The sequence below is a fragment of the Chiloscyllium plagiosum genome, unplaced genomic scaffold, assembly GCF_037043375.1.
Source record: "Chiloscyllium plagiosum isolate Xiang-an unplaced genomic scaffold, Cpla_swu_hap1 HiC_scaffold_3, whole genome shotgun sequence".
Lineage (NCBI taxonomy): Eukaryota > Metazoa > Chordata > Chondrichthyes > Orectolobiformes > Hemiscylliidae > Chiloscyllium > Chiloscyllium plagiosum.
Window position 1 is genome coordinate 76,262,399 of NW_028270141.1, and position 24,069 is coordinate 76,286,467.

The window sequence follows — 24,069 nt, forward strand, 5'->3', positions numbered from 1 at the left end:
ATCCATTGTGTCATGCCGTTAACCACTGACCACGAGTCAGAGAACAAACAAACTCCCATGACCCCTGCTTGCATGACTACCATATGCACTGCCTTTAATTCTGCCCACTGACTACTTTTTCCCTCCCCTAATTCTTCTAGGGTAGTGCCTTGTTTTGGGTTAAAGGCGGCAGCTTTCCATCTACGCTGTCCCGCTTTCCATTGGGCTGACCCATCTACGAACCAAGCCGTGGCTTGTTCATCCGGGGTCAGTTCATCATACCGTTTTCCCATCTTAACGGGTGATTCCTTGTATTCAATCACCTCAAACCGCTTTTCCCCTTCCTCAGGGGCCTCCGCCACTTGCTCATGTAGGACTGACACTCCTTTCTGTCCAGTCCGCACTCTCTCCGACACATACCATTTCCATTTAATGATGCTGCTCTCTTGGGCAGTTCCTATTCGGTGGGTAGTGGGGTCACTAAGTACCCACGGAAGAATAGGGATAGCTGTTCTCATGATCACTTCATGTCCAATGGTCAGGGCTTCGGTTTCCACCAAGCCCCAGTAGCATGCTAATAACTGTTTCTCAAAGGGGGTATACCGTTCCCCTGCCGGGGGTAATTTTCGGGACCAAAATCCCAGTGGCTTACGGGTCCTTTCCTGTTTTTGCCATAAGCTCCAATTGGCATAATCCCCCTGTGCTGAGACTTGCAGTTCTACAGGTCCTGACTGTATCTTTCCCAAGGATACAGCTTGCTGTATCGCTTGCTTGGCCATTTCAAATGCAGTTTGATGGACCTCCGTCCATTCGAACGCTGCCTTTTTCCTCGTAACTCGATACAAAGGTTTTAAAATTTGTCCTAAATGGGGAATATGCTGTCTCCAGAATCCGAATAACCCAATAAATTGCTGCACGTCCTTCTGGGTGTGAGGGACGGCAAAGACCTGAATCTTATTTTTAGCTTTCGCAGTGATTTCCCTTTCCCCCTTGTTCCACACGATTCCTAAGAATTTTACCGTTTGTGAGGGACCCTGGATTTTGGCTGGGTTGATCTCCCACCCATATCCTCGCATATGTTGAACCAGTTGGTCCAGCAATTCCTGAACCTGCTTCTGACTTGTCCCCTGTATCATCATATCGTCAATATAGTGCGAGATCATCACTTCGTCAGGCACTTTAAAGGCAGCCAAGTGTTCTGCAACTATCCGGTGGCAGATAGTAGGGCTATGCAGATATCCTTGGGGCAGTCGTGTGAACGTGAATTGTCTACCCTCCCAAGTGAATGCGAACTGTTCCTGCCTATCTTCGGGAATAGGAATTGTGAAGAAGGCATTAGCCAAATCAATTACTCCGTACCACACCCCTGGATGATGTTGGATTCGTCCTATAATAGTGACGGCATCCGGGACCGCTGCCGTCAAGGCCGGAGTGTGACGGTTTAGTTGCCGATAATCTACCGTCATCCGCCATGACCCATCGGCTTTATGTACGGGCCATAAGGGGTTATTCCACGCCGTGGTGCATGTCCTAAGCACTCCCGCTTCCAAATAATCCTTAATTGTGGCGGATATTTCTTTATGTCCGCCGGGAATCCTATACTGTCTAAGACTTATTACGCGATCGGCGATCGGGATGGGGAAGGGGTCCATTTTAACCTTTCCCACTAACACCGTCCTACAGCGCAAAGCCATTTTCGTGATTCCAAATTCAAACTTCCCTTGTTGGAGGTGAAGTGTTAAACCGGCCAGAATGTCCATTCCCAGGATCCATTCTCTAACCGGTGTAATGATAATTGAATAAGTTTTAATGGGCATTGTACCTATCTTTAGGGGCAATTGTACTGTTTTTCCTTCAATCAGATTACCTCCCAGCCCAACCAGCGTGACTGGGGTTCCTTTAAACTTATGGGGCGTCCCATAGATTAAGGTGGCCTCCGCCCCTGTGTCCACTAGAGCCATAACGGTTTGGACGGATTTGCGCCAATAGATAGTCAATGATACATGAGGTCGAATGTCGTCTGCTGACCATTGGCTCGTTCGTGGGCAAACCCTTGGGGCTTGGCCCGATTCCTATTGTTCCTCCCATTCATCTTCCCCAGACAGCACTGGGTAAAGACGTTTGCCTCGCCCTTCTTTGTTCTTGCCTTTCTTACTAGGTTTCCGGCCACGCCTATCCACTTTATAACACTCTCGGAGGGGAGGCCGTACCTCCTCCTCCTCCTCGTCCTCCGAGGATTCCCACCGCTGGGAAGTGGAAGTTCTACCCCTTCGAGGCTCATTAACAACCGGACCCCGTGTCTGACATTTTTGTGTTAGTAATTCCACTAGGTCTTCCATAGTGGGTCGGGACTCCGTCTCTACCCGGGACACCTTCAGTCCCTTTCGTCTGCATAAGTCTTTTAATTCCGGTGTAGGTAGGCCATCAATCTCCGATGCTGGGACCTGCGCCCGTATCAAAGCTTGCCACAAAGCACGCCGTGAGGGGCCTTGGTTACTTCCTTGATTAGGGTTTACTTTTCCCCCTGCCCGAGCCTCAGGGCGACGCCCCTCCGTGCCCCCCTGAGAAGCACGGGTTGTGGGTCCCCAATCCCCCAAACCACCCATCTCCCTCATCATACTACGGGCATCTCCTAGGGTTTCTCCCCGTCCACTCAACATTATGGTTAATAACAGTGGTTTATAATGGGGGGGGGCAGTCTTCACTAGGTGGTCTCTAGTCTGTCTACTAACATTTGTGTTATCTACCTCGGCCAGCACTCCCAGCAACAGGGCATCCCGCACACACAAACGGGTTAGCCTCTGAACCCCTTCCTTAATCGTTGTCCAAGTTCCTTCCAAGGGGGGCCAATCGGACGGGAAGGGATACTGTTCGGCCACTGCCCTGGCATACATCCCAAATAGGGTCCCCATACTGCGATCTATTACCATATCCTTGGCTTGGTTGCGGTACCCCAGGTCTATGGCAGCATCCTTTGCTAATCCACCAAACTTGGGAGCATCCTGATAGTCTACCTGCACTTGTTGCCCCCCTTCCTCGAGGAGCCGAATTAGCCATAGCTCTAACGGCTCCCCAGGATTACGTCGGGTTTTCTGGGTGATAAACAGCACCTCATCGGTAGTGAAGTCTTCCGTTAATTCAGAGAATTCTGCGGGAGGCTGAGCCCGCGGTAATTCATGCATAATTGCCTCCCCTTGTTCATTCCGTATAGGGTTTCCTTTCTCATCTAACATTACCTCCCGTTGCACTGGGAGACGTCTCTGAACCTGCTTTCTCCTAACCACTGGTTTAGCTTGGAGTACGGGTGGGTCCTCTTCGTACTGATCATCTAAATCTCCCCAAATGTTCCCATCCCAATGATCGATATCCCACCGATCCCCGTTATTTAACTGGGCTACAAACGCCCGTACTTGTACCGGGTCCGGGGTTCGAGGGACCTTCCTTTTCTCTTTCCGTTTCTTAGCAGACAGATACATAATAGTTCGTCCTGCTAGTTCAGTTAATGCTGTCAATTCAGCTTTTAACTTCATAATTTCCTGCCTCAACATAGAGGCATCTCCCGAACTGAGTCCCTGCTCATGTTTCAGGAGGGCTAATTCTGCTTCAGCTTTTTGGCGCTTGTCTGACTGTTGTCTACAAGCCGCCGCACAGGCCCACATCCTCCGCTGTACCCCAGGCAATGGGTTCTTCGGCAGGACTGGGATCCTCTCAAGGGTGGACAGCAGCGACCCTGGGGTTCCTACGCCCTCGGCCTCCCAGTCCTCCGGTCGCCCCCCACCATTTCTCAAACAAACTGCCACGCCATGCCACGGCCCATGCCATCCCGGGACGGTCGGGACCTCCACAGTTTGTTCCTCTGGTTTCTTAGCCTTTTTGCAAAACATTGTTCTGTATCAAAATCTTTCCTCAATTGCGATTGATCCTGCCGGCTACGCCAAAATGTTTTAAAAAATTCTCAAGGTCAGGTTCGTAGGAGAGTAGTCTGACACAGAACAAACGACCAAGAGGCGAGTCTGCTAGAATATGAGCATTTTATTCCCCGCAGCGTCGCCACAACCAGGTCTCATACTTACAACGGGTCTGGCTTATACTCACTCTACATGTTACCGGAACTGGGAGCCGTCAGTTCTCGTAGAGCGGTTGCCAACAACCCACGCTCGGCGGTTAAACGTAACCCCGGAGCAGACTCCCGGGTCTGGCTTATACTCACTCTACATGTTACCGGAACTGGGAGCCGTCAGTTCTCGTAGAGCGGTTGCCAACAACCCACGCTCGGCGGTTAAACGTAACCCCGGAGCAGACTCTACCGAACTGGAGACTTCTCCAGCTGATATACTCTTTTCCAGATATAAACATTCATGTGAACAGCAGAGCAAGGCTAAAAAACACATTCCATTCTGGTTACATACAGATAAGAAGATTCACACGGGAAGGTGTATAACAAGATTCACACGGGACTAAGCGACACCTTCCATTTTCGGTTAGAGCAGAGCAAGGCTAAAAAACACATTCCATTCTGGTTATTCACACGGGAAGGTGTATAACAAGATTCACACGGGACCAAGCGACACCTTCCATTTTCGGTTAGATTCACACATGTATTGGGACACAATTTTAACCCTTTCACCACAGGGGCCCAAAACTGGACACAGTATTCTAAATGGGGCTAACCAGAGCTTTATAAAGTCTCAGTAGCACATCACTGCTTTTACATTCCAACCCTCTTGAAATAAGTGACAACATTATATTTGCTTTCTTAACCATGTACTCAACCTGCAACTCAACCTTTAGAGAATCCTGTACTGGCACTCCCAGATCCCTTTGTACTTTGGCTTTATGAATTTTCTCACCGTTTAGAAAAATAATCCATGCCTATGTTCTTTTTTTCCAAAGTGCAAGACCTCGCATTTGCTCACATTGAATTTCATCAGCCATTTCTTGGACCATTGTCTTAAACTGTCTAAATCTTTCTGCAGCCTCCCACCTCCTCAGAACCACCTGCCTGTCCACTTAACTTCGTATCATTGGAGAACTTCACCAGAATGCCCCCAGTCTCTTCATCCACATCATTCATATAAAAAGGGAACAGCTGGGGCCCCAACACTGAACCCTGTGGGACACCACTTGTCACCAGCTGCCATTCCGAAAAAGAACCTTTTATCCCAACTCTCTGCCTTTTGTCAGACAGCCAATCCTCAATCCATGCCAGTAGCTCACCTCGAATACCACGGACCCTCACCTTACTCAGCAGCCTTCCATGAGGCACCTCATCAAAGGCCTTTTGGAAGTCTAGGTAGATAACATCCACTGGGTTTCCCTAGTCTAACCTACTTGTTACTTCTTCAAAGAATTCAAACAGGTTTGTCAGTCATGATCTGCCCTTACTAAATCCATGCTGACTTGTTTTAATTTGACTCTGCGCTTTCAAGAATTTAGAAATCTCATCCTTAACGATGGATTCTAGAATTTTGCCTACAACCAAGGTTAGGCTAATCAGCCTATAATTTTCCATCTTTTATCTTGATCCTTTCTTGAACAAGGGGGTTACAACAGCGATTTTCCAATCATCTGGGACTTTCCCTGACTCCAGTGAATTTTGAAAGATTTAAACCAACGCCTCCGCTATTTCTTCAGCCACTTCCCTAGTTTTTAGACCTTTTAGCTTATCAAGTACGTTTTCCTTCATAATGTCCACCATCCTCAACTCTGCCCCTTGACTCTCCTTAATTGTTGGGATATTACTCATGTCTTCCACAGTGAAGACTGACACAAAGTATTTATTAAGTTCTTCAGCTATTTCCTTATCTCCCAGCACTAGCCTTCCTGCATCAATTTGGAGCTGCTCAATCTCTACTTTTGCCTTTCGTTTGTTTCTTATGTATTGAAAGTAATTTTTACTATCATTTCTAATATTTCTGGCTAGTTTACCTTCATATTTGGTCCTCTTCTTCCTTATTTCTCTCTTTGTTATCCTCTGTTTGTTTATGTAGTCTTCCCAATCTTCTGATTTCCCAGTGCTGTTGGCCATTTAATAGGCTCTCTCTTTTTCAGTGATACATTTCCTGAGTTCCTTCATCAGCCATGGTTGTCTAAATCCCAACACCGCCCCCCCAGTAATCTTTATTTTATTTGGGATGTACCTTTGTACTGTGTCCTCAATTACACCCAGAAACTCCTGCCATTGTTGCTCAACTGTCTTCCCCACTAGGTTCTGCTTCCAGTCGATTTTTGTCAGTTTCTCTCTCTCTCATGCCCCTGTAATTACCTTTATTTAACTGTCACACCATTACATCCGATTTTGCCTTTTCTGTTTTGAACTGCACAGTAAACTCTACCATATTATGATCACTGCCTCCTAAGTGTTCCCTGACTTTAAGGTCTTTTATAAAGTCTGGCTCATTACATAACACTAAGTCCAGAATAACCTGCTCCTTTGTGGGCTCCATCACAAGCTGTTCCAAAAAGACATCCTGTAAGCATTCCATGAATTCCCTTTCTTTGGATCCAGTGGTAACATAATTCACCCAGTCCATTTGCATATTGAAGTCCCCCATGATCACCGTGAACTTATCTTTCTGACATGCCCTATCTATTTCCTGGTACATCTTGCACCCCTAGTCCTGACCACTGTTAGGAGATCTGTACATAACTCCCATTATGGTTTCTTTGCCTTTGTGGTTCCTCAACTCCACCCACACAGACTCCACATCATTTGACCCTATGTCATTCAGTGCCATAGACTAATTTCATTCTTAACGAACAGGGCAATCCCACCCCTTCTGCCCACCTCCCTGTCTTTTTGATAAGTTGTAAAATCCTTGGATGTCTAACTGCAAGTTCTGAATCCCGTCTCTGTGATGCCTACTACATCATAATCATTTACGATGATTTGTGCTGTTAATTCATCTATTTTGTCTTGAATGCTTTGAGTATTCAGATAAAGCACCTTAATGCTAATTTTCTTATCCTCATGATTTCCATCACCTCTACCTAAGTTATCCTTCCTTTTTGCTTCATTCCAAGTCTGTCTTGAACTTAAACCGTGCACACATGCTAACCCGCTACTTATCTTTATACTTGACTCCATGCTCCCTGTTGCTTTCCCTTTCCTGACCCACTGGTTTAAAGTCCTAGTGACAGCCCTATTATCCTTTTCACCAGAACACTGGTTCCTGATCGGTTCAGGTGGAGACCATCCCATCGGTACAGATCGCCCCGGTTCCAAAACTGATGCCATTGTCCCATGAAATGGAAACCTCTTTCCCACACCAGTCTCTTAGCCATGTGTTTACTTCCCTAATTTTCTTATCCTGTTGTCAATTAACACGTGCCTCAGGCAGTAATCCAATTTCTTCAATTCTTCAATTTTCTTCCTACTGCTTGATTATCCCCAAACAGGTCCTCCATTCTAGCCTTGCCTATGTTGCTTGTGCCAATGTGGACCACAACAACTGGATCCTCTCACTCCCGCTCCAATATCCTTTCAAGCCGGTCCGAGATGTCCTGCACCCTGGCACCTGGCAGGCAACACACCATGCAGGACTCCCGGTCCGGCTTGCAAAGGATACTATCTGTCCCCCTAATTATAGAATCCCCTATAACAACTACTTGCCGTTTTGCTCCCCCCTCCTGAATGGCCTTCTGCACCATGGTGCTGTGGTCAGCTGGCTCATCCTGTCCAGAGCCCTTTTCCTCATCCGTACAGGGAGCAAAAATCTCATACCTGTTGGACAAGGTCAAGGGCTGAGATTCCTCCACTCCTGAACTCAGAATCCCCCTACTTGCCTCACTTACGATCACACCCTGTTGTTCCTGATCATTAACTGAATTTGAATTACTTAATCTACCGGGTGTGACTGCCTCCTGAAACAAAGCGTCCAGGTAACTCTCCCCCTCAGATGTGCTGCAGTGTTTGAAGCTCAGATTCCAGATCATCAATTCTGATTCGGCCGCTGCCAAAATATGTACCTGAAACTCCCGAGGTAAGTTTATATATTTAAAAATAACCTTCCAGGCGTGCCACTGGTCCTTGCAGTCGCTCCTCTCACTCCAACTTCCGCTGAAACAGTGAAGTCACAAGTTTACAGCATGGGAAACAGGCCCTCCGGCCTAAATTATCTATGCCACCCAGTTTTCACAATTAATCTAGTGCCATTTGCCTGCATTTGGTCCATATCCCTCCATACTTATCCCATCCACATACTTGTCTAAATGTTTCTTAAATTATAAAATTGTGCTTGCCTCCACCACTAATTCTGGCAACCTCTTCCAGACACTCACCACCCTGTGTCTGAACAAATTGCCCCATGGATCCTTTTGTACCTCTGCCCTTTTACCTTAAAGCTATGCCATATTTAAGTTTTAGACTCCCCTACCATGAGGGAAAGTTTTTGGCTATTTACCTTATCTATGCTCTCATGATTTTATACACCTTTAAAAGGTCACCCCTCAGTCTCATACACTCCCAGGAAATAAGTTCCAGCATATCCAATTTCTCCTTATACTCAAACCTTCCAGTCCAAGTAACATCCTAGTAAGTCTTTTCTCTACTCTTTCTAGTTTAGTAATATCCTTTTAATAGTAGGCCGACCAGAACTGCATGCAGTATTCCAAGCGTGGCCTCACTGACACCTGCAACAAGATGTCCCAATTCCTATACTAGTGCTTTGACTAAGAAAAGCAAGCATGCTGAAAGCCTTCTTCGCACCCTGTCTACCTGTGACTCCACTTTCAAGGAACTATGAACCTGTACCACTAGATCTTTGTTCTATAACACTCCATCTCTCATAATCCTCTCTAACAGATGTTAGGCTCACCGGTCTGTAGTTATCAGGCATTTCCCTGCAGCCTTTCTTAAACAAGGGCACAATGTTAGCTTCCTCCAGTCTTTGGGCATTTCACCCGTTGCTATCAATGATGCAAATATCTCAGACAGGGGCCTCGCAATTTCCTCCCGAGCCTACCACAGTCTTGGGATAGACTACATCAGGTCCTGGGGATTTATCTAACTTAATGTGTTTAGGAATTACATCATCTCCTCCTCTGTAATGTGGACGGTCTTCAAGACATCATTATTTATTTTCCCAAGTTTTCTCGCATCTTGTCAGTAAATACTGATGAGAATTATTATTTAGGATTTCACCCATCTCTTGTGGCTCACATAGATGACCGTGAGCCCTATTCTCTCCCTAGTTACTATTTTGCTCTTCACATACATGTTGAATCCCTTTGGAATATCCTTTACATTATCTGCCAACGCCATCTTGTGTCCCCTTTTAGCCCTCCTGATTTCTCTAAGTATACTCCAACACCTCTGTACTCATCAAAGAATTCACTTTATCCCAGCTGCCTGTACCAGTCATATGCCTTCTTCATTTTCTTGACCAGGACCTCAATATTTCTAACTTTACTCCTGTTAGCCTTACCCGACACGCTAGAAGGCATTGGCCCTGAACCCTCATTAATTCAGTTTTGAAAGCCACCCACTTAACAGACATCCCTTTGTCAGCAAACAGCATCCCCCAGTCAACTTTTGAAAGTTCCTGTCTAAGACCTTCTAAATTGGGGAATGGCCAAATTTGAAACTTTAACTTGTGGACCAGACCTATCCTTTTCCAGAACTATTTTAAAACTAATGGAATTATGGTCACTGGTTGCAAAGTGCTCCCCCTTTAATTTCTGTCACTTGCCCTGCCTTACGTCCCAAGAGGAAATCAAGTTTTGTGCCTTCTCTAGGAGGGCTATTTACGTACAGCATGAGAAGTTCTTCTTGGACACAAATCTCTCTCCATCCAAGCCCTTAACACTATGGCAGTTTCAGTTGATGTTAGGAAATTTAAAATCCCCTACTAATACAACCCTATTAATCTTGCAGCTGTCTGCAATCTCCTTGAATATTTCCTGCTCGATCTCCCACTGTCTATAGTGCAATGCTATCAAAGTGATCTCCCTTTTTTTATTTCTGAGTTCTACCCATACAGTCTCAGTAGATGAACCCTCAAGAATGTCCTCTATCACCACTCTATGATGTTCTCCCTAATCAGAAGCTAACTTCCCCTCCTCTCTTGTCTCTCCTTCCACCCTTCTTATAGCATCTGGACCCAGAACATTGCCAGTCCTGTCCCTCTGTCAGCCATGTTTCTGTAGTAGTTATAACATCCCAGTCCCATGTACCCATCCTTGCCCAGAGTTCATTTGCCTTCTCTGTGCTGTCTTTCTCTTTAGACCTTCTTTTTCATCTTCCTACTGCTTTGAAACCCCCACCCCAACCCCCCCCCCCCCCACCACCATTCTAGTTTAAACCCTCTTGAGTGGCTCTAGCAAATCTCTCTGCCAGGTTATTGGTCACCCTCTTGTCCAGGTCCCCTCTACCAAGAAGAGATCCCAATGATCCAGAAGTCTGAATCTCTGCCTCCAGCACCAGTTCTCAAGCCATGCATTCATCTCCAAATTGTCCTGTTCCTACTCATGGCACTAGAACTCATCCAGAAATTACTACCATTGAGGTCCTGCATTTTAACCTTCTGCCTAACTTCCAAGACCTAATTCCTTTCCTACCCATGTGTTTGGTACCAATGTATAAAACAACCTCTGGCTGCTCACCCTTCTCCTTAAGAATTTCATGAAACTGCTCAAAGACATCCTGAACCTAGGCACCAGGTAGGCAACACACCATCATGGAGTCTCAATCACAGCAACAGAAATATCTGTTTGTGCCCTTCACTAGCAAGTCCTCCACTTACTAACACTCACTTGACTTTGCCGAACCCTGGTCTACAGCAGAACCATAGTGCCACAGGCCTTGCTGCTGCTGTATTACTCCCCTGAGGGGAAATAGCCACAGGAGACTCCTGCACTGTCTGCCTGCCACTCTTGGCTGAACCTGTGGTGTGACCACATCACTGTAATTAGTTTTTATCACACTGTCCTCCCCCTGTATGCTCCTCAGTGTGTTCAACTGCTGCTCCAACCCAATCATGCAGTCTGTGAGGAGCTGTAGCTAGTCACACTTCCTGCAGACACAGTTATCAGGGACACTAGACTTTCCCCTGATCTCCTACATCTGGTTAGAGGAGCATACCACTGCCATCTCTAACCCTTCACATCAAGATAAAGAAGGAGTCCCTCCTTGCTAATCAGTCTCCTCACCAAAGTCCACACTTAAACCTCCAGCAACTCTTCTCAAAATGGCCACTCCACTCAAGCTTGCCTCCCTTTTATTCACTCCTGGGCGGTCACTGGTGACTAAGCTGACTTCTCCCAGAATCTTCCTCAATTGCTGCTCAGGAGCACCCTCTGTTGGTGAAGAGTAGGTATTAATATGAAACAATTTCTTTATCTTGCAGGAGCAGCTCTCTGAAAGCTCATGCTTCCAAATGAACCTGTTGGACTATAACCTGGTGTTGTGTGATTTTTAACTTTATCTAGCATGTCTAGTATTCTACCTTAGTGCACCTCAATCCTTTTTTCTACTTCTAGATGCTAGCACCCACACCCCTGAGAATTCAATATACGTCCTCCCCACCCACCAGTTAACCTCCCCAGTAGATTATTGATCCCACTTCTGTTAAGGTGCAATCTGTCCTTTTTGAGTAGGTGCCATTTAGTTCATAACTGATCCCAAAATTGCAAGAACCTGCATTGGTCCCTGCTGCACGATGGTGCAAGCCATGCAACGACCCTCACTATTTTTCTATTTCTATTCTCGTTAGATTGCTACATTTGAAGTCATACGTTTTAAATTCATCCCTTGTTCAAAACTATATAGGACCATTATGTCTGCCCCCTCAATGTTGTCAATACCATCTGTAATAAGTAATTTTTTTTCCTTTAATATGTTCTGTGCCTTCTCCATGATATCCTTTATCTTGGCACCAGGGCCACAGCACATCATGTAGGACTGACAATGATGTTTATAGGAATTCCTGTTTGCCCGGTGCCTATGGAATCTCTTGAAACAACGATATTTCTACATTTTGTTGTTTGTATGTGTACATGACATTGGCTGTTGGTGTCCGATCCAAACAACACTCAGGGTATTTGTCACTTCCAGCAGTGTTCAATATGTAAGTACCTGTTTAATAGCTGCACACTGATGATCCCTGTACTTCCTGCCTCTTCCTATACTTCCTGATGGCCACCCAGCTACTATCTGGAATACTTCCTCACTGTGGGGTGACCACCTCATGGAATGTATGATCCAGGAAACTCTCATCCTCCCTAATGCTCCGCTGTGACTCCAGATGTGCCTGAAAAGATATCCTGAAGTCGAGTTGCTGCTCGCATTTCTGGCAGCATGAAATGTCCTGAATTTCCCAAAAGGTGCAGGAATTGCAAGCAACTGATTGCTCATTCATGACTTTTAGAAATAAATTAACAATCTTGCTAATGTGCTATAAATGTCCCTTTAGCCAGCTTTTTCAAAAGATATACCCTTGCAGGAGTACGTACCTACTCGGCTTTTATCTTGTTCGCTGGCTCAATAGTCCAATATCTCCAGTTTGTATTTATATACAAAGGTCTATTACTCTGTGCATTTTAGACATTATGAGTGCTGTTTCAATGAGATAAAAGCAGCTTTGTTGGTTTTCAATACATTTGCATGTCAATGTGGAGATAACTAAGACAAATCGGGGCTTAGTGTGGCTATCATTGCAGTAGTGTTAATGATATTAATTAGGTGCTGATTTAGTTTGCATGATTTTTGAGTGAGCTTCAATCTGGACCTTGTTACATATGTGACATATTGGTGCAAAATAATCTATGTTCTGGCTTACTGAGAATCGACTGTTCAGCAAGGTTTCTTTTGCAGAATTCCTATCTTTCAACAGTTCTATGTAACAATCACAGTTAATCATGTGCATCAGAAGGAGTGTAATTCAGTTTCTATGCAGTAGAAGAAATCATTGCAATGGTTGTCAAGTGCTCATTGCTGGTTCTGCATCTCACTATTTTATTCTGGCTCACATGGTTTATGGTTCAGAGGATATGTAAAGTAAAAATCAGTAATCTCTTTTCCTCACAAGCCTGGGAAATGGCATGTTCCATGCTAGCTCCAGTAAAGTAGGTATTTCTCTTTGTGTGATTATCTCCTCCCAAGTGAAACAGATTTCGATTTGCATCAGGGCTTCTAGAACATTCTCTGTGATGGAAAAATGTTCCTATATTCCCAGTTTGCAGACATATTTGAATTATATTGTTTCAGACATTTTACCTGGCGTTATCACAACTTTTCATTGCAGATGCAATTTTTGTCAAAAGTCCCCTTTTCTTTAATGGCAAACAATAGCCTTGCAATAGCTGCTCTGTCATCGTAGTTCCTCCGCCTATCAAACTGCACTCATGCCTGGGCTGTCTGCGTGTATTTTTCATGTATTGGCAACTGATTCTAGTGAAGAGGTAGGAGCGATGTTTGTGAAATAAAATGAGATACATTATCCTTTCAATCAGCACAACTTGGTCTGCACTTTGAACTGAACAGTGTTGTTTGTAGGCAGATGCAGGATCTGATGGTAATCAGGTGATCGATATGGTAGAGGATGTGTGTGTTGATCTGTTTTTGTAATCAACCTATTCAGAGCTATTATTACACACCTCTGGAGCAGGTGGGACTTGAATGTGAATCTTTTGTTCCAAGAGTAGGGATGCTACCACTGTGCCACAAGAGGACTCCCAATGAGTGTGTCAATGCTATTGTGATTTAAATGTTTTCACTTAACCCCTCTCAGATCCTCTTCATTAGAATCTCACCTTCATACTCCTCCACTTGAAAATTTTACTGTCAATATAAGAAACAGGAAATAGGGTAGGTTATTGTTGTGGCCAACATTGCTATATTTTGTACAGTATGGTTAGGCATATTTAAAACATGTTGAGACCTAATTTGAATATTCACTATGTGTTTAGAACCAGAAAGTATGAAGCATGTGAAAGAAAAATCTACAGAGAAAGGTAACATAAGTTGATTCAAAAGAAATCCTGATAATCTTTATCTGTTTTTTGATATTATATCTCCCTTTCGTTCCAATGCTAAAAGTTCAAAACCATTTGTGAATGACTGGGGATGGGTTGGTTATCAAGTTTTGCCATTTGGATTTTCAGTTCCACAGTGGGCCCATCTTCTGGTAGCATTGGCTGCCACTGTATGAAAACCCTAACCTGTCCTCACCAAATCCCAGCTTCCATTGCTGGAATCTCCCTGATCAGCCCCAACAACACTGCCACCACTTAACCCCTTCCAAGTAGAACTTCAATCATTGTATCTCCTTAACTGGATGGTGCTCACCGTTCCTGGTGTTACAACTGAGGCTGAGGAGCTCCACCGGAATGACAGTTCATGTTGGCAGGGTGGGGGTGTAAGGGATGACTCCCATTTTAGAGGGCAGGAGTCTCAGTTAGCTGTCGCATGTCAGTAAGCTGCTGGGGATTTCCTAAAGTCCTGAGCCAGAGTTACTGTTGATCTTCTGCCCATTACTGGGACCAGATGCACCATCCTGGTAAAATCCAGTCTCTGTTTATTCCTACTGTTAGCAATTGAACAAAAATGGAAGTGATTTTAGTTTAAACCAACGTTTATCCATATGGTGTTTACTTGTTAAAAAAAATCATTTGACAATTTCATAAAATTGAAAAACATGGGGAAGCATGATTACTGTAATGAAGCAAAGAATAATCAGATATTAATACGGCTCATTTCCTCCTTAAATATTTGAGTGCCGACATGAACATTGATTAATTTATAGAGTTCACAAATGTTGATTTATCTGATGTACCACGAAGGGTAACAGAAAGGAAACATGTAGCATCAGTTTTGTCTGTGCATACTCTAACTGATAAATTATGCGAAATGGGTGATATTGGCACTGCCACAAACACACATGTGTATATATATATATATATATATATATACACACACAGATAAAGCTCTTGATATTTATTTTTGTTAAAATCCAGAGATTGAATAACAGATATTTAAGAATGGCTGAATTCATCTCGCAAGTGTCCATTAAGCAACATCAGAATTACTCACATTGAGCAACATCATGAAAATGTTTTTAGACAATGTCTCAGGAATTTAAAAAATGAGTAATTAAAGGAGAAAAAATGTGTGATGCCATACCTGATCATCATCAAAGGCAAAAAACCTCACTATTAGTAAAAACAACTTCTCTTGCAAACATCAATCGTCCTTTTTTGACTCAGATTTTCATACTTTTTTTCCTTTTAAAACTGCAGGAAAACCAAAAGTAACAAGTGAGTAACTTTAGTGCAAATTTTACTTTTGGTGTTTGCTATAGAGTTGAATGATTAGAGCTGCACTTTTATGCAAAGTAAATTGAACCCAAATTTGAAATAAATTGCCGCTCTAGTATATATATATATATATAATAAATGCAGTGTTTGTCAATAACCACCAGCTTAAAAAAATGCTTTTCTGCAATATGCTGTTTTAATTATAATTTTTACAGAGTCAGAACTATAGACTGTTAGTCCTCGATACTAATCTTCTTGCCTCAGCACAATTTAACAAATGTTCCTGAAAGTTATTTTTGATAAATACTTTGTCTTGTATATACATATATATATGTGTATGAACACTGATTTTATTCATTTTCACTGTGATAAAATCAAAATTGTCAGCGAGCTCAGTGTTACATCTTGTTATGGAAACAGATGACAGATAAAAGCAGACTTCATTATGGCGACTGTATAAATACTGCAAGCAGCTTCCGACTGCCTGAAACAGATGAGGAAGGAAAGCAATAAAAATACAAATTAGTAACAATTATTAATGAGAAAACTATGTATAGAAAAGAGCAAAGGTGGGTTCATGATATCACTAATGCAGATTGTAGATTAAATAGCAATGAATCCATATATAGTAGTGTAGCTACCAACAGTATCATAGTGATTTGCTGATGCCCCAAACAGTGTGCACTTCAGCATGCCTGCTTAAAAATCCAGTAGAAAAAGTTGCCCATATTTTGCATTTCAGTTGTGTTCCAGAGTTAAAGAAAATATACCAAAGTCAATATTTCTATTTCTTTCAATTTACCTCATTTGGCAGATCCTCTTTTTCATGCTATGCATCAATGAAACTTGATTTTTTTTTCTTCTATTACTTCTGTTTGTCATCTGTTTCATCATGACTGTCTTCTCCAAATCACCCATCTTCCTTTGTTGCATCTCCTGCAGAAGGATCACCAACGTTCCATCAGTAAAATAAATGTTCCCACTTAATTGCTTCCAGACATCTTTTGATTGCACACAGTTTTTTGTTATTTTTCCTGTATTTGGCAGTATTGATCTCTGCAAGTTCAATTTTGTTACAATGAAATTTTTTCTTCAAGGCATGCTAAATATGTTGCCCAGATTTCTTGCATGTAATTTTTGTTTATAAGAAATGGTTTAAATTGAGATTGAAGTTGACAGAGGAGAGTGAAGGCCCCAGTTTCGCACATTGTGATACCTGCCTTTCTCCTTATCTGCTCGAAATTTACAGTGTGTAAAGGCAGCAGTGTCTGTGAGAGATTCACTCTGGCTCTGATTTCTTTTTGCTATCAATATTTGCACAATCCAGATTATAGTGGAACAAAAATGTCATATGTTTTGTTGTATTATTTGTTCCATGCTTAAATAACAATGTATATTATTCAAGATCTATAATACTTCAAGAGCAACAACTGATCAGTAACAATTAAGGTACAATTAATATCGATCCTATTTCATTTATTTGCCAAATATTTAGAAGCGGAAACCATGAAGCAAAAAAAACCAAAGCCTGCAAAAAAAGGTAACGCAAAATTCAGCCAGTGCATTATTTGCATTTATTGCTAATGTTGCAGTTTTCCTTTCTTCCATTGCCAAATGGCAACAAATTCCAATGACTCTCTAGAGATGCATGGGTTAGTAAATCAAACATTCTGCACTCAAATTTTCCCCAACTCTTGATAACGGAATGCAAATTGAGATAAATTGAGGCGAAAACTGCACAGAATCGGATTGTGAATTTGCCACACTAAAGGTAAGAGTAAGGTGCCATCGCTGCTCTCAACATTTTCTTTTCAGGAAAAACTGTTCCAAATTCTCCAATTTATCTTCTGCCTTGAGCGCGGTCTTCAATCTGTTCACATCTTTCCTAAAGTGTGGAACACAGAAGTATTCACAGTACTGCAGCTAAAGTATAGTCGTGTGTATGTCCTATATACAGTCAGCATAATCTTCCTGCTCTTCATCCACTCTACCTGTATTAATGAAGTCTAGTTTTCCTGTCAATTTTAATGAATTATGTATGTGTACACATTGACTTCTCTGACACACTTTAAAATAGTATCTTTATTCAACTTTACACTGTCTCTCTGTATTCTTTGTACCAAAATGTATCACTCCATCATATTTCTCTGCATTAACATCCATCCGGCTACTCAACCAATGTATAAAAGAATTTTTGAAGTTCTACAGTGTCCTTCAATCAGTTTACAATTTTTTCAAGTTTTGTGTCACTCACAAACTTGGAAATTGTCTCCCTGCAAACCAAGAGCCAGTGCAAACACAATGGGTCAAATGGTCTGCCTGTGTACAAAAACAGTCCTGTGATTCTGTGATCTGTACATCGTTGTCTGCACCTTGACTGACAAATATGGTTTGTACACAGGAACAGAAAGTGATGGTGGTTCAGTGATTAATTTAAAGTGGCAATGGGCTCATTATTTTTATCTGAATTTCCTTTGTTTCGATTCTAAATTCTATACAATTAACACAGAGTGGATGAAATTAACAGCTTTAATAATGAAATAATATTCTTATTATTATCTATTGTATGTGCACAGATGATGTTGCAATATTAGAGTAATATTAATAGTTACAATTATGGTTAATAATGAATCTAATTAAATTGTTCATTTAACTTTTAGAGACAGATTCCGCGAAGAAAATTAAACCGAAACCCACAGAGAAAGGTAACATAAAAACTAAAGCAGAAATATTTCAAATATTTTTAATCATGCATATCTCCTTTATTTCTGTGATAAGTATATTAAACTACCAATCAGTGTCTGGAGATGGATAATTAATCATGTTTGGTAATCCACACTTTGTTTATTTCTCCTGACAGTTGGGAAGGGATGGTGTAGTGGCAATGTCATTGGACTGAGAATCCAGAACCCCATGGTAATGGTCTAGGGTTTGAATCCCAGCACAGCAGGGGGTCAAATTTGATTTCAATAAACATCTGGACTAAAAGCTCATCTAATGGTGACCACGTAACCATCGCTGATTGTAAAGACAGTCACTTGGTTTTTTTTAATGGGAAAAGAATCATTTGGTTCACTAATGTCATTTTAAAGAAGGAAATCCAAACCCACAGCAACATAGTTGGATTTCCTTCCTTAATTGCTATTTGTGTAACTAGGGATAGGTAATAAATGCTGGCCTAACCCCGCATAAAGGTGGATAAGTCCCCAGGACCTGATCAGGTGTACCCTAGAACTCTGTGGGAAGCTAGAGAAGTAATTGCTGGGCCCCTTGCTGAGATATTTGTAACATCAATAGTCACAGGTGAGGTGCTGGAAGACTGGAGGTTGGCTAACGTGGTGCCACTGTTTAAGAAGAGTGGTAAGGACAAGCCAGGGAATTATAGACCAGTGAGCCTGACGTCAGTGGTGGACAAGTTGTTGGAGGGAATCCTGAGGGACAGGATGTACATGTATTTGGAAAGGCAAGGAATGATTAGGGATAGTCAACATGGCTTTGTGTGTGGGAAATCATGTCTCACAAACTTGATTGAGTTTTTTGAAGAAGTAATAAAGAGGATTGATGAGGGCAGAGCAGTAGATGTGATCTATATGGACTTCAGTAAGGCGTTCGACAAGATTCCTCATGGGAGACTGGTTAGCAAGGTTAGACCTCATGGAATACAGGGAGAACTAGCCATTTGGATACAGAACTGGCTCAAAGGTAGAAGACAGAGGGTGGTGGTGGAGGGTTGTTTTTCAGACTGGAGGCCTGTGATCAGTGGAGTGCCACTGTGATCAGTGGTGCTGGGTCCTCAACTTTTTGTCATTTACATAAATGATTTGGATGCGAGCATAAGAGGTACAGTTAGTAAGTTGGCAGATGACACCAACATTGCAGGTGTAGTGGACAGTGAAGAAGGTTAGGAGAAAGTGAGGACTGCAGATGCTGGGGATCAGAGCTTAAAAATGTGTTGCTGGAAAAGCGCAGCAGGTCAGGCAGCATCAAAGGAGAAAGAGAATCGATGTTTCGGGAAGGGCTTATGCCCAAAACGTCAATTCTCCTTCTCCTTTGATGCTGCCTGACCTGCTGTGCTTTTCCAGCAACACATTTTTAAGTGAAGAAGGTTACCTCAGATCATGATGGGATCTTGATCAGATGGGCTGATGGGCTGAGAAGTGGCAGATGGAGTTTAATTTAGATAAATGCGAGATGCTGCATTTTGGGATAGCAGGATTTATACACTTAATGGTAAGGTCCTCGGGAGTGTTGCTGAACAAAGAGGTCTTGGAGTGCAGGTTTCACACCTCCTTGAAAGTGGAATCGCAGGTAGATAGGATAGTGAAGAAGGCGTTTGGTATGCTTTCTTTTATTGGTCAGAGTATTGAGTACAGGAGTTGGGAGGTCATGTTGCGGCTGTATAGGACATTGGTTAGGCACTGTTGGAATATTGCGTGCAATTCTGGTCTCCTTCCTATCGGAAAGATATTGTGAAACTTGAAGGGGTTCAGAAAAGATTTACAAGGATGTTGCCAGGGTTGGGGGATTTGAGCTACAGGCTGGGGCTGTTTTCCATGGAGTGTCAGAGGCTGACGGGTGACCTTATAGAGGTTTATAAAATTATGAGGGGCATGGATAAGATAAATACACAAACTCTTTTCCCAGGAATGGGGGAATCCAGAACTAGAGGGCATAGGTTTAGGGTGAGAAGGGAAAGATATAAAAGAGACCTAAGGAGCAATTTTTTCACGCAGAGGGTGGTACATGTATGGAATGAGCTGTCAGAGGATGTGGTGGAGGCTGGTACAATTGCAACATTTAAGAGGCATTTGGATGGGTATATGAATAGGAAGGGTTTGGAAGGATATGGGCCGGGTGCTGGCAGGTGGGACTAGATCGCATTAGGATATTTGGTCGACATGGACGGGTTGGACGGAAGGGTCAGTTTCCATGCTGTACATCTCTATGACTCTAAAACGATTCAACTTTACGTTACTCCTTTATCTTAAGAATAGAATTTCAAACACTTAAATCTCATTAAGATTCACAGTGCTATCTATGCTCGGGCCTCGAATGCAGACTTAGTCCAGTGCCATATACCTTATTAATCACCTTGGCACCTGTGTCACCATTTTTAGGGAATGGTGGACCTGCACGCCCAGAACCGTCTGTATGTTAATGTTCATAAGGGTTCTGCCATTTACAATATTATTCACATCTAATTTTGATCCTCCAAAATGAATCCCCTCACAGTTGTCTGGATTAAACTCCATCTGACATTTCTGTGTCCAAATCGCCAATCTATCTATGTCCTGTTGTATCCTTTCACAATCATCGGCACTACCAGCAACACCCCCAATCTTCATGTCATCTGCAAACGTACTAATCAGACCACAACATTTTCCTCCAGATCATTTATATATACTACACATAGCAGAGGATCTAAGACTGATCCCTGTGGATGACCACTAGTCACTGGTCACAATTCTGAAAAATGCCTACTGCTGGCCTCTTGTCTTCTATGACCAAACTAGTTTTGTATCCATCTAGCGAGCCCACCCCAAACCCCATGTGATTTTAGTTTTTGTACTAATCTGCCATGTGTGACTTTATCAAATGCCATATAAACTACATCCACAGTCCTTCCCTCATCAATTATCTTTGTCACCTCTTTAAAAAATTCAGTCAGGTTGGTAAGACATGACCTTCCTCATACAAAACCATGCTGCCTGTCATTAACTAGTCCATTTTCTTTCAAATGTGCAGGTGTCTTCTCCCTCAGTATCTTCTCCAAGAGCTTCCCCACCACAGATGTCAAACCACTGGCCTACAATTTCTTAGATTATCCCTGCTTCCTCTCTTAAACAAGGGAACAACATTGGCTAATTTCCAGTCCTCTGGAACCCCGCCTATGGTCAAATTTTCTATGTGGCAAATTTTTGTGTATTAATGAGATGCTTTACCCTTCATCTGGTATCTCCTCTACAGATGCATAAAACAAACCACAAATTAAGTGCACTGTAACTCCAAACTTGAGAACACAAGTATGAGTTTCTTCAACTCAGCTATCCAGTTGCTTAACTCCAACCTCTAGTGGTTCTTCACAGACTGACTGTCTTTCCCCGCATCAATGGTCTTATGTCACTACTATCTTTTAATAAGACACTAAACTATTCAACCTCAAATACTCAATTCAGGGTGATAAAACACATTGAAAATGCATTTACACAAACCAACCTTCAGATTGAGTCACCAAGCCCATAAATATATAAATGAAACTAAACCTTATCTTGACAGTCTTAACTCACAGATACAGAACTATAGATTAGATTACTTACAGTGTGGAAACAGGCCCTTCAGCCCAAGCTCACACCAACCTGCTGAAGCACAACCCATTCCCCTACACCTAACACTATGGGCAATTTAGCATGGCTCAGTCACCTAACCTGCACATTTTTGGACTGTGGGAGGAAACCCACACAGACACAGGGAGAATATGCAAACTCCACACAGACAGTCGCCTGAGGTGGGAATTGAACCCAGGTCTCTGGTGCTGTTAGGCAGCAGTGCTAACCACTGTGCCACTGTGCCACCCACATGGTGTAGCTGCAGAAGACAATATTGCAACATATTTGAAAATCTTGCAATAATAAAGGTAACAGCAAAGTACAATTAAACTAATTAACCAACCTATGTTCAGATTACAACCTGACAATATTATTCCTTGGCTAGAGTTTTATGCAATGACTTATAGTGGGTTTTGTGGCAGAAGGATGGTTGGACCTTCACCAGCCGAGGCTCTACAGCTTTCACCCTTGTACTGGACTTTATTACAATTGCAAAAATTGAGGTGGCTAATGAGGAGTCAACCTCCTAGTAGATTGTACCAATGGGCACTGCTTTTGGTAAGTGATGGTTCAAGATTCCCATGTGTTTTGACATCAATGATCCAAAACCCACCATACAACTAAATGCAAACTTAGCCTAACTTGATGATATCATGAGCCTGCTTTTAAACAGTGTGCCAGGACTAAACAGTTCCTAATTAAATGTTTTCCCACCTGATCACTGTTCAAAGACAGTAAACCAAATATTTGCAGGTGTTATTCACAGTGGGCAAGTTTTCCAACTCTGCAAACCTGACCATGCAGAAGCTGCCCCAATCCAACAGAATTTTATTCCAGGTGGTGGACCCATCCTGAATTTATGTTACACACTGTGGGAGATGGACCTCACTGTGGTGAATTGGTGACTGATTTCACCACTGAGTTTAATTAGCCCTCCTGGATTCAGTTTTTACATATTTGTGAATCATATCCCACGCCCATTCTCCCTCCACCCCCAGCATTACCATGAAAATGATGCTTGTTAGAAATAGCTAAAGGACCTCGAGGGGACGTCTCAATTCCATTCTTTCATGTATCTCTGAAAATGTGAGACAATTTGTAGAAATTCGTCTCCCTCAAAAATCTATTGACTGCTTTACAACAGATTTGTATTTTTCTTGACAGCAATAAAGCCAAAAGTAAAAGGTGAGTGACTTTAATGGAGATTTCATTTTGTGTATGCAGTTTTATGATTAGAGCAACTGCTGTGTATAAAACATTTAATGTTGGCACGAATTTTCATTTTACAACATTGCAATGTACTGATAGTTTTGCTGCCTGCATTGAGATTTTGATTTGGCTCCAACTAATTCTCTTTTATTTATGTAATAAATATATATGCAATGCACAGAACCTCAGTATTTTACAACCAACTGTACAAATGCTCTCCTGTGAAGCAAGTAGATCCAGTGGCTAATTTGTCAGTTTGTTTTCTCATTTTCTTGGTTTGTTGTTGAACTTGGTAACAATGCTGAAGACACGAGTTCCTTCTGCAAATACAACAGATGCTTGGAGGGGGGAGGGGGTGGGGCTGGAGGGAGAAGTTTCTCATGCTCAAACTTAATCAGATAATCTGTCAACTTCTTACTAACTTTATCCTTCTCTTGAATGTTTGTTACTTTATGGGCTTAACTGTTTCCCATATTCAGGTTCAAATCCATCAAACCAACGTGAAGTAAAACATTCAGTTCAGTACAGGACAACGCTGATGAAATTAGATACAATCCATCTGAACTATTGTTGGGCAATGCATGTTGGTATTTTTAGTTGGTTCAAACAAAGCATGCATGCTGGATCAGATTCTGTGTGTTTAGGACACAGTATCAAGCTTCCTGGGGTGGAATATCCATCTAGCTTAGTCTCCACTAGTTTCTCTTCTACAGGCAGCATGTAAGGTAGAACCTATTGTTACTGCACAGTCATTCCTTAACTATCCTAATCACTTCCATCTGCTGTATTATAGATTAATTTCTTTGTCCTGATGAGCCAGGGGCTCCCTCCACCAAATCCCAGAGGTTTAGGTGTTGAGAGTAGAATTCTGCTCTTATTGACAATAAGACCATAAGATGTGTGAGCAGAACTAGACCATTCAGCCCAAGAAGTCTTCTCTGACATTCAATCATGGCTGCTATGTTTCTCAAACCCATTCTCCAGCCTTCTCCCTTATGCTTTGATCCCCTTACTAGTCAAGAGCCTATCCACCTCTCTTTTAAATACGCTTAGTGACTTGGCCTCTCAGCCATCTGTGGCAATGAGTTCCACAGATTCACCACTCTTTGACTGAAAAGTCCCTCCTCAACTCAGTTCTAAAGGCTCATACCTACACTCTGAGGTTGCGCCCTTGGGTCCCAGAATCTCTTACTAGTGGAAACATGTTCTCCATGTCCATTCTGTCCAGGCCTCTCAGTATTCTGGAAGTTTCAATCAGATCGCCCTTTATCCTTCTAAACTCCATCGTGTACAGACCCAGTGT

At 42.6% G+C, this 24,069-nt stretch overlaps 1 protein-coding gene across 50 annotated transcripts in view; it reads left to right on the forward strand.

The window, feature by feature from the left end:
* trdn (triadin) overlaps positions 1 to 24,069 on the forward strand; it is a 462,709-nt gene that overhangs the window by 352,248 nt on the left and 86,392 nt on the right. For 48 of the 50 annotated variants that reach the window (XM_087980725.1, XM_087980732.1, XM_087980853.1 and 45 more), the window contains 5 exons: positions 13,885 to 13,929; positions 15,214 to 15,231; positions 16,727 to 16,771; positions 17,892 to 17,936; positions 22,722 to 22,742. In XM_087980725.1, coding sequence (XP_087836851.1) covers positions 13,885 to 13,929; positions 15,214 to 15,231; positions 16,727 to 16,771; positions 17,892 to 17,936; positions 22,722 to 22,742 — 174 coding nt within the window. The remainder of the gene's footprint in view (positions 1 to 13,884; positions 13,930 to 15,213; positions 15,232 to 16,726; positions 16,772 to 17,891; positions 17,937 to 22,721; positions 22,743 to 24,069) is intronic. The other 2 variants (XM_087980703.1, XM_087980818.1) reach the window with 2 other exon arrangements.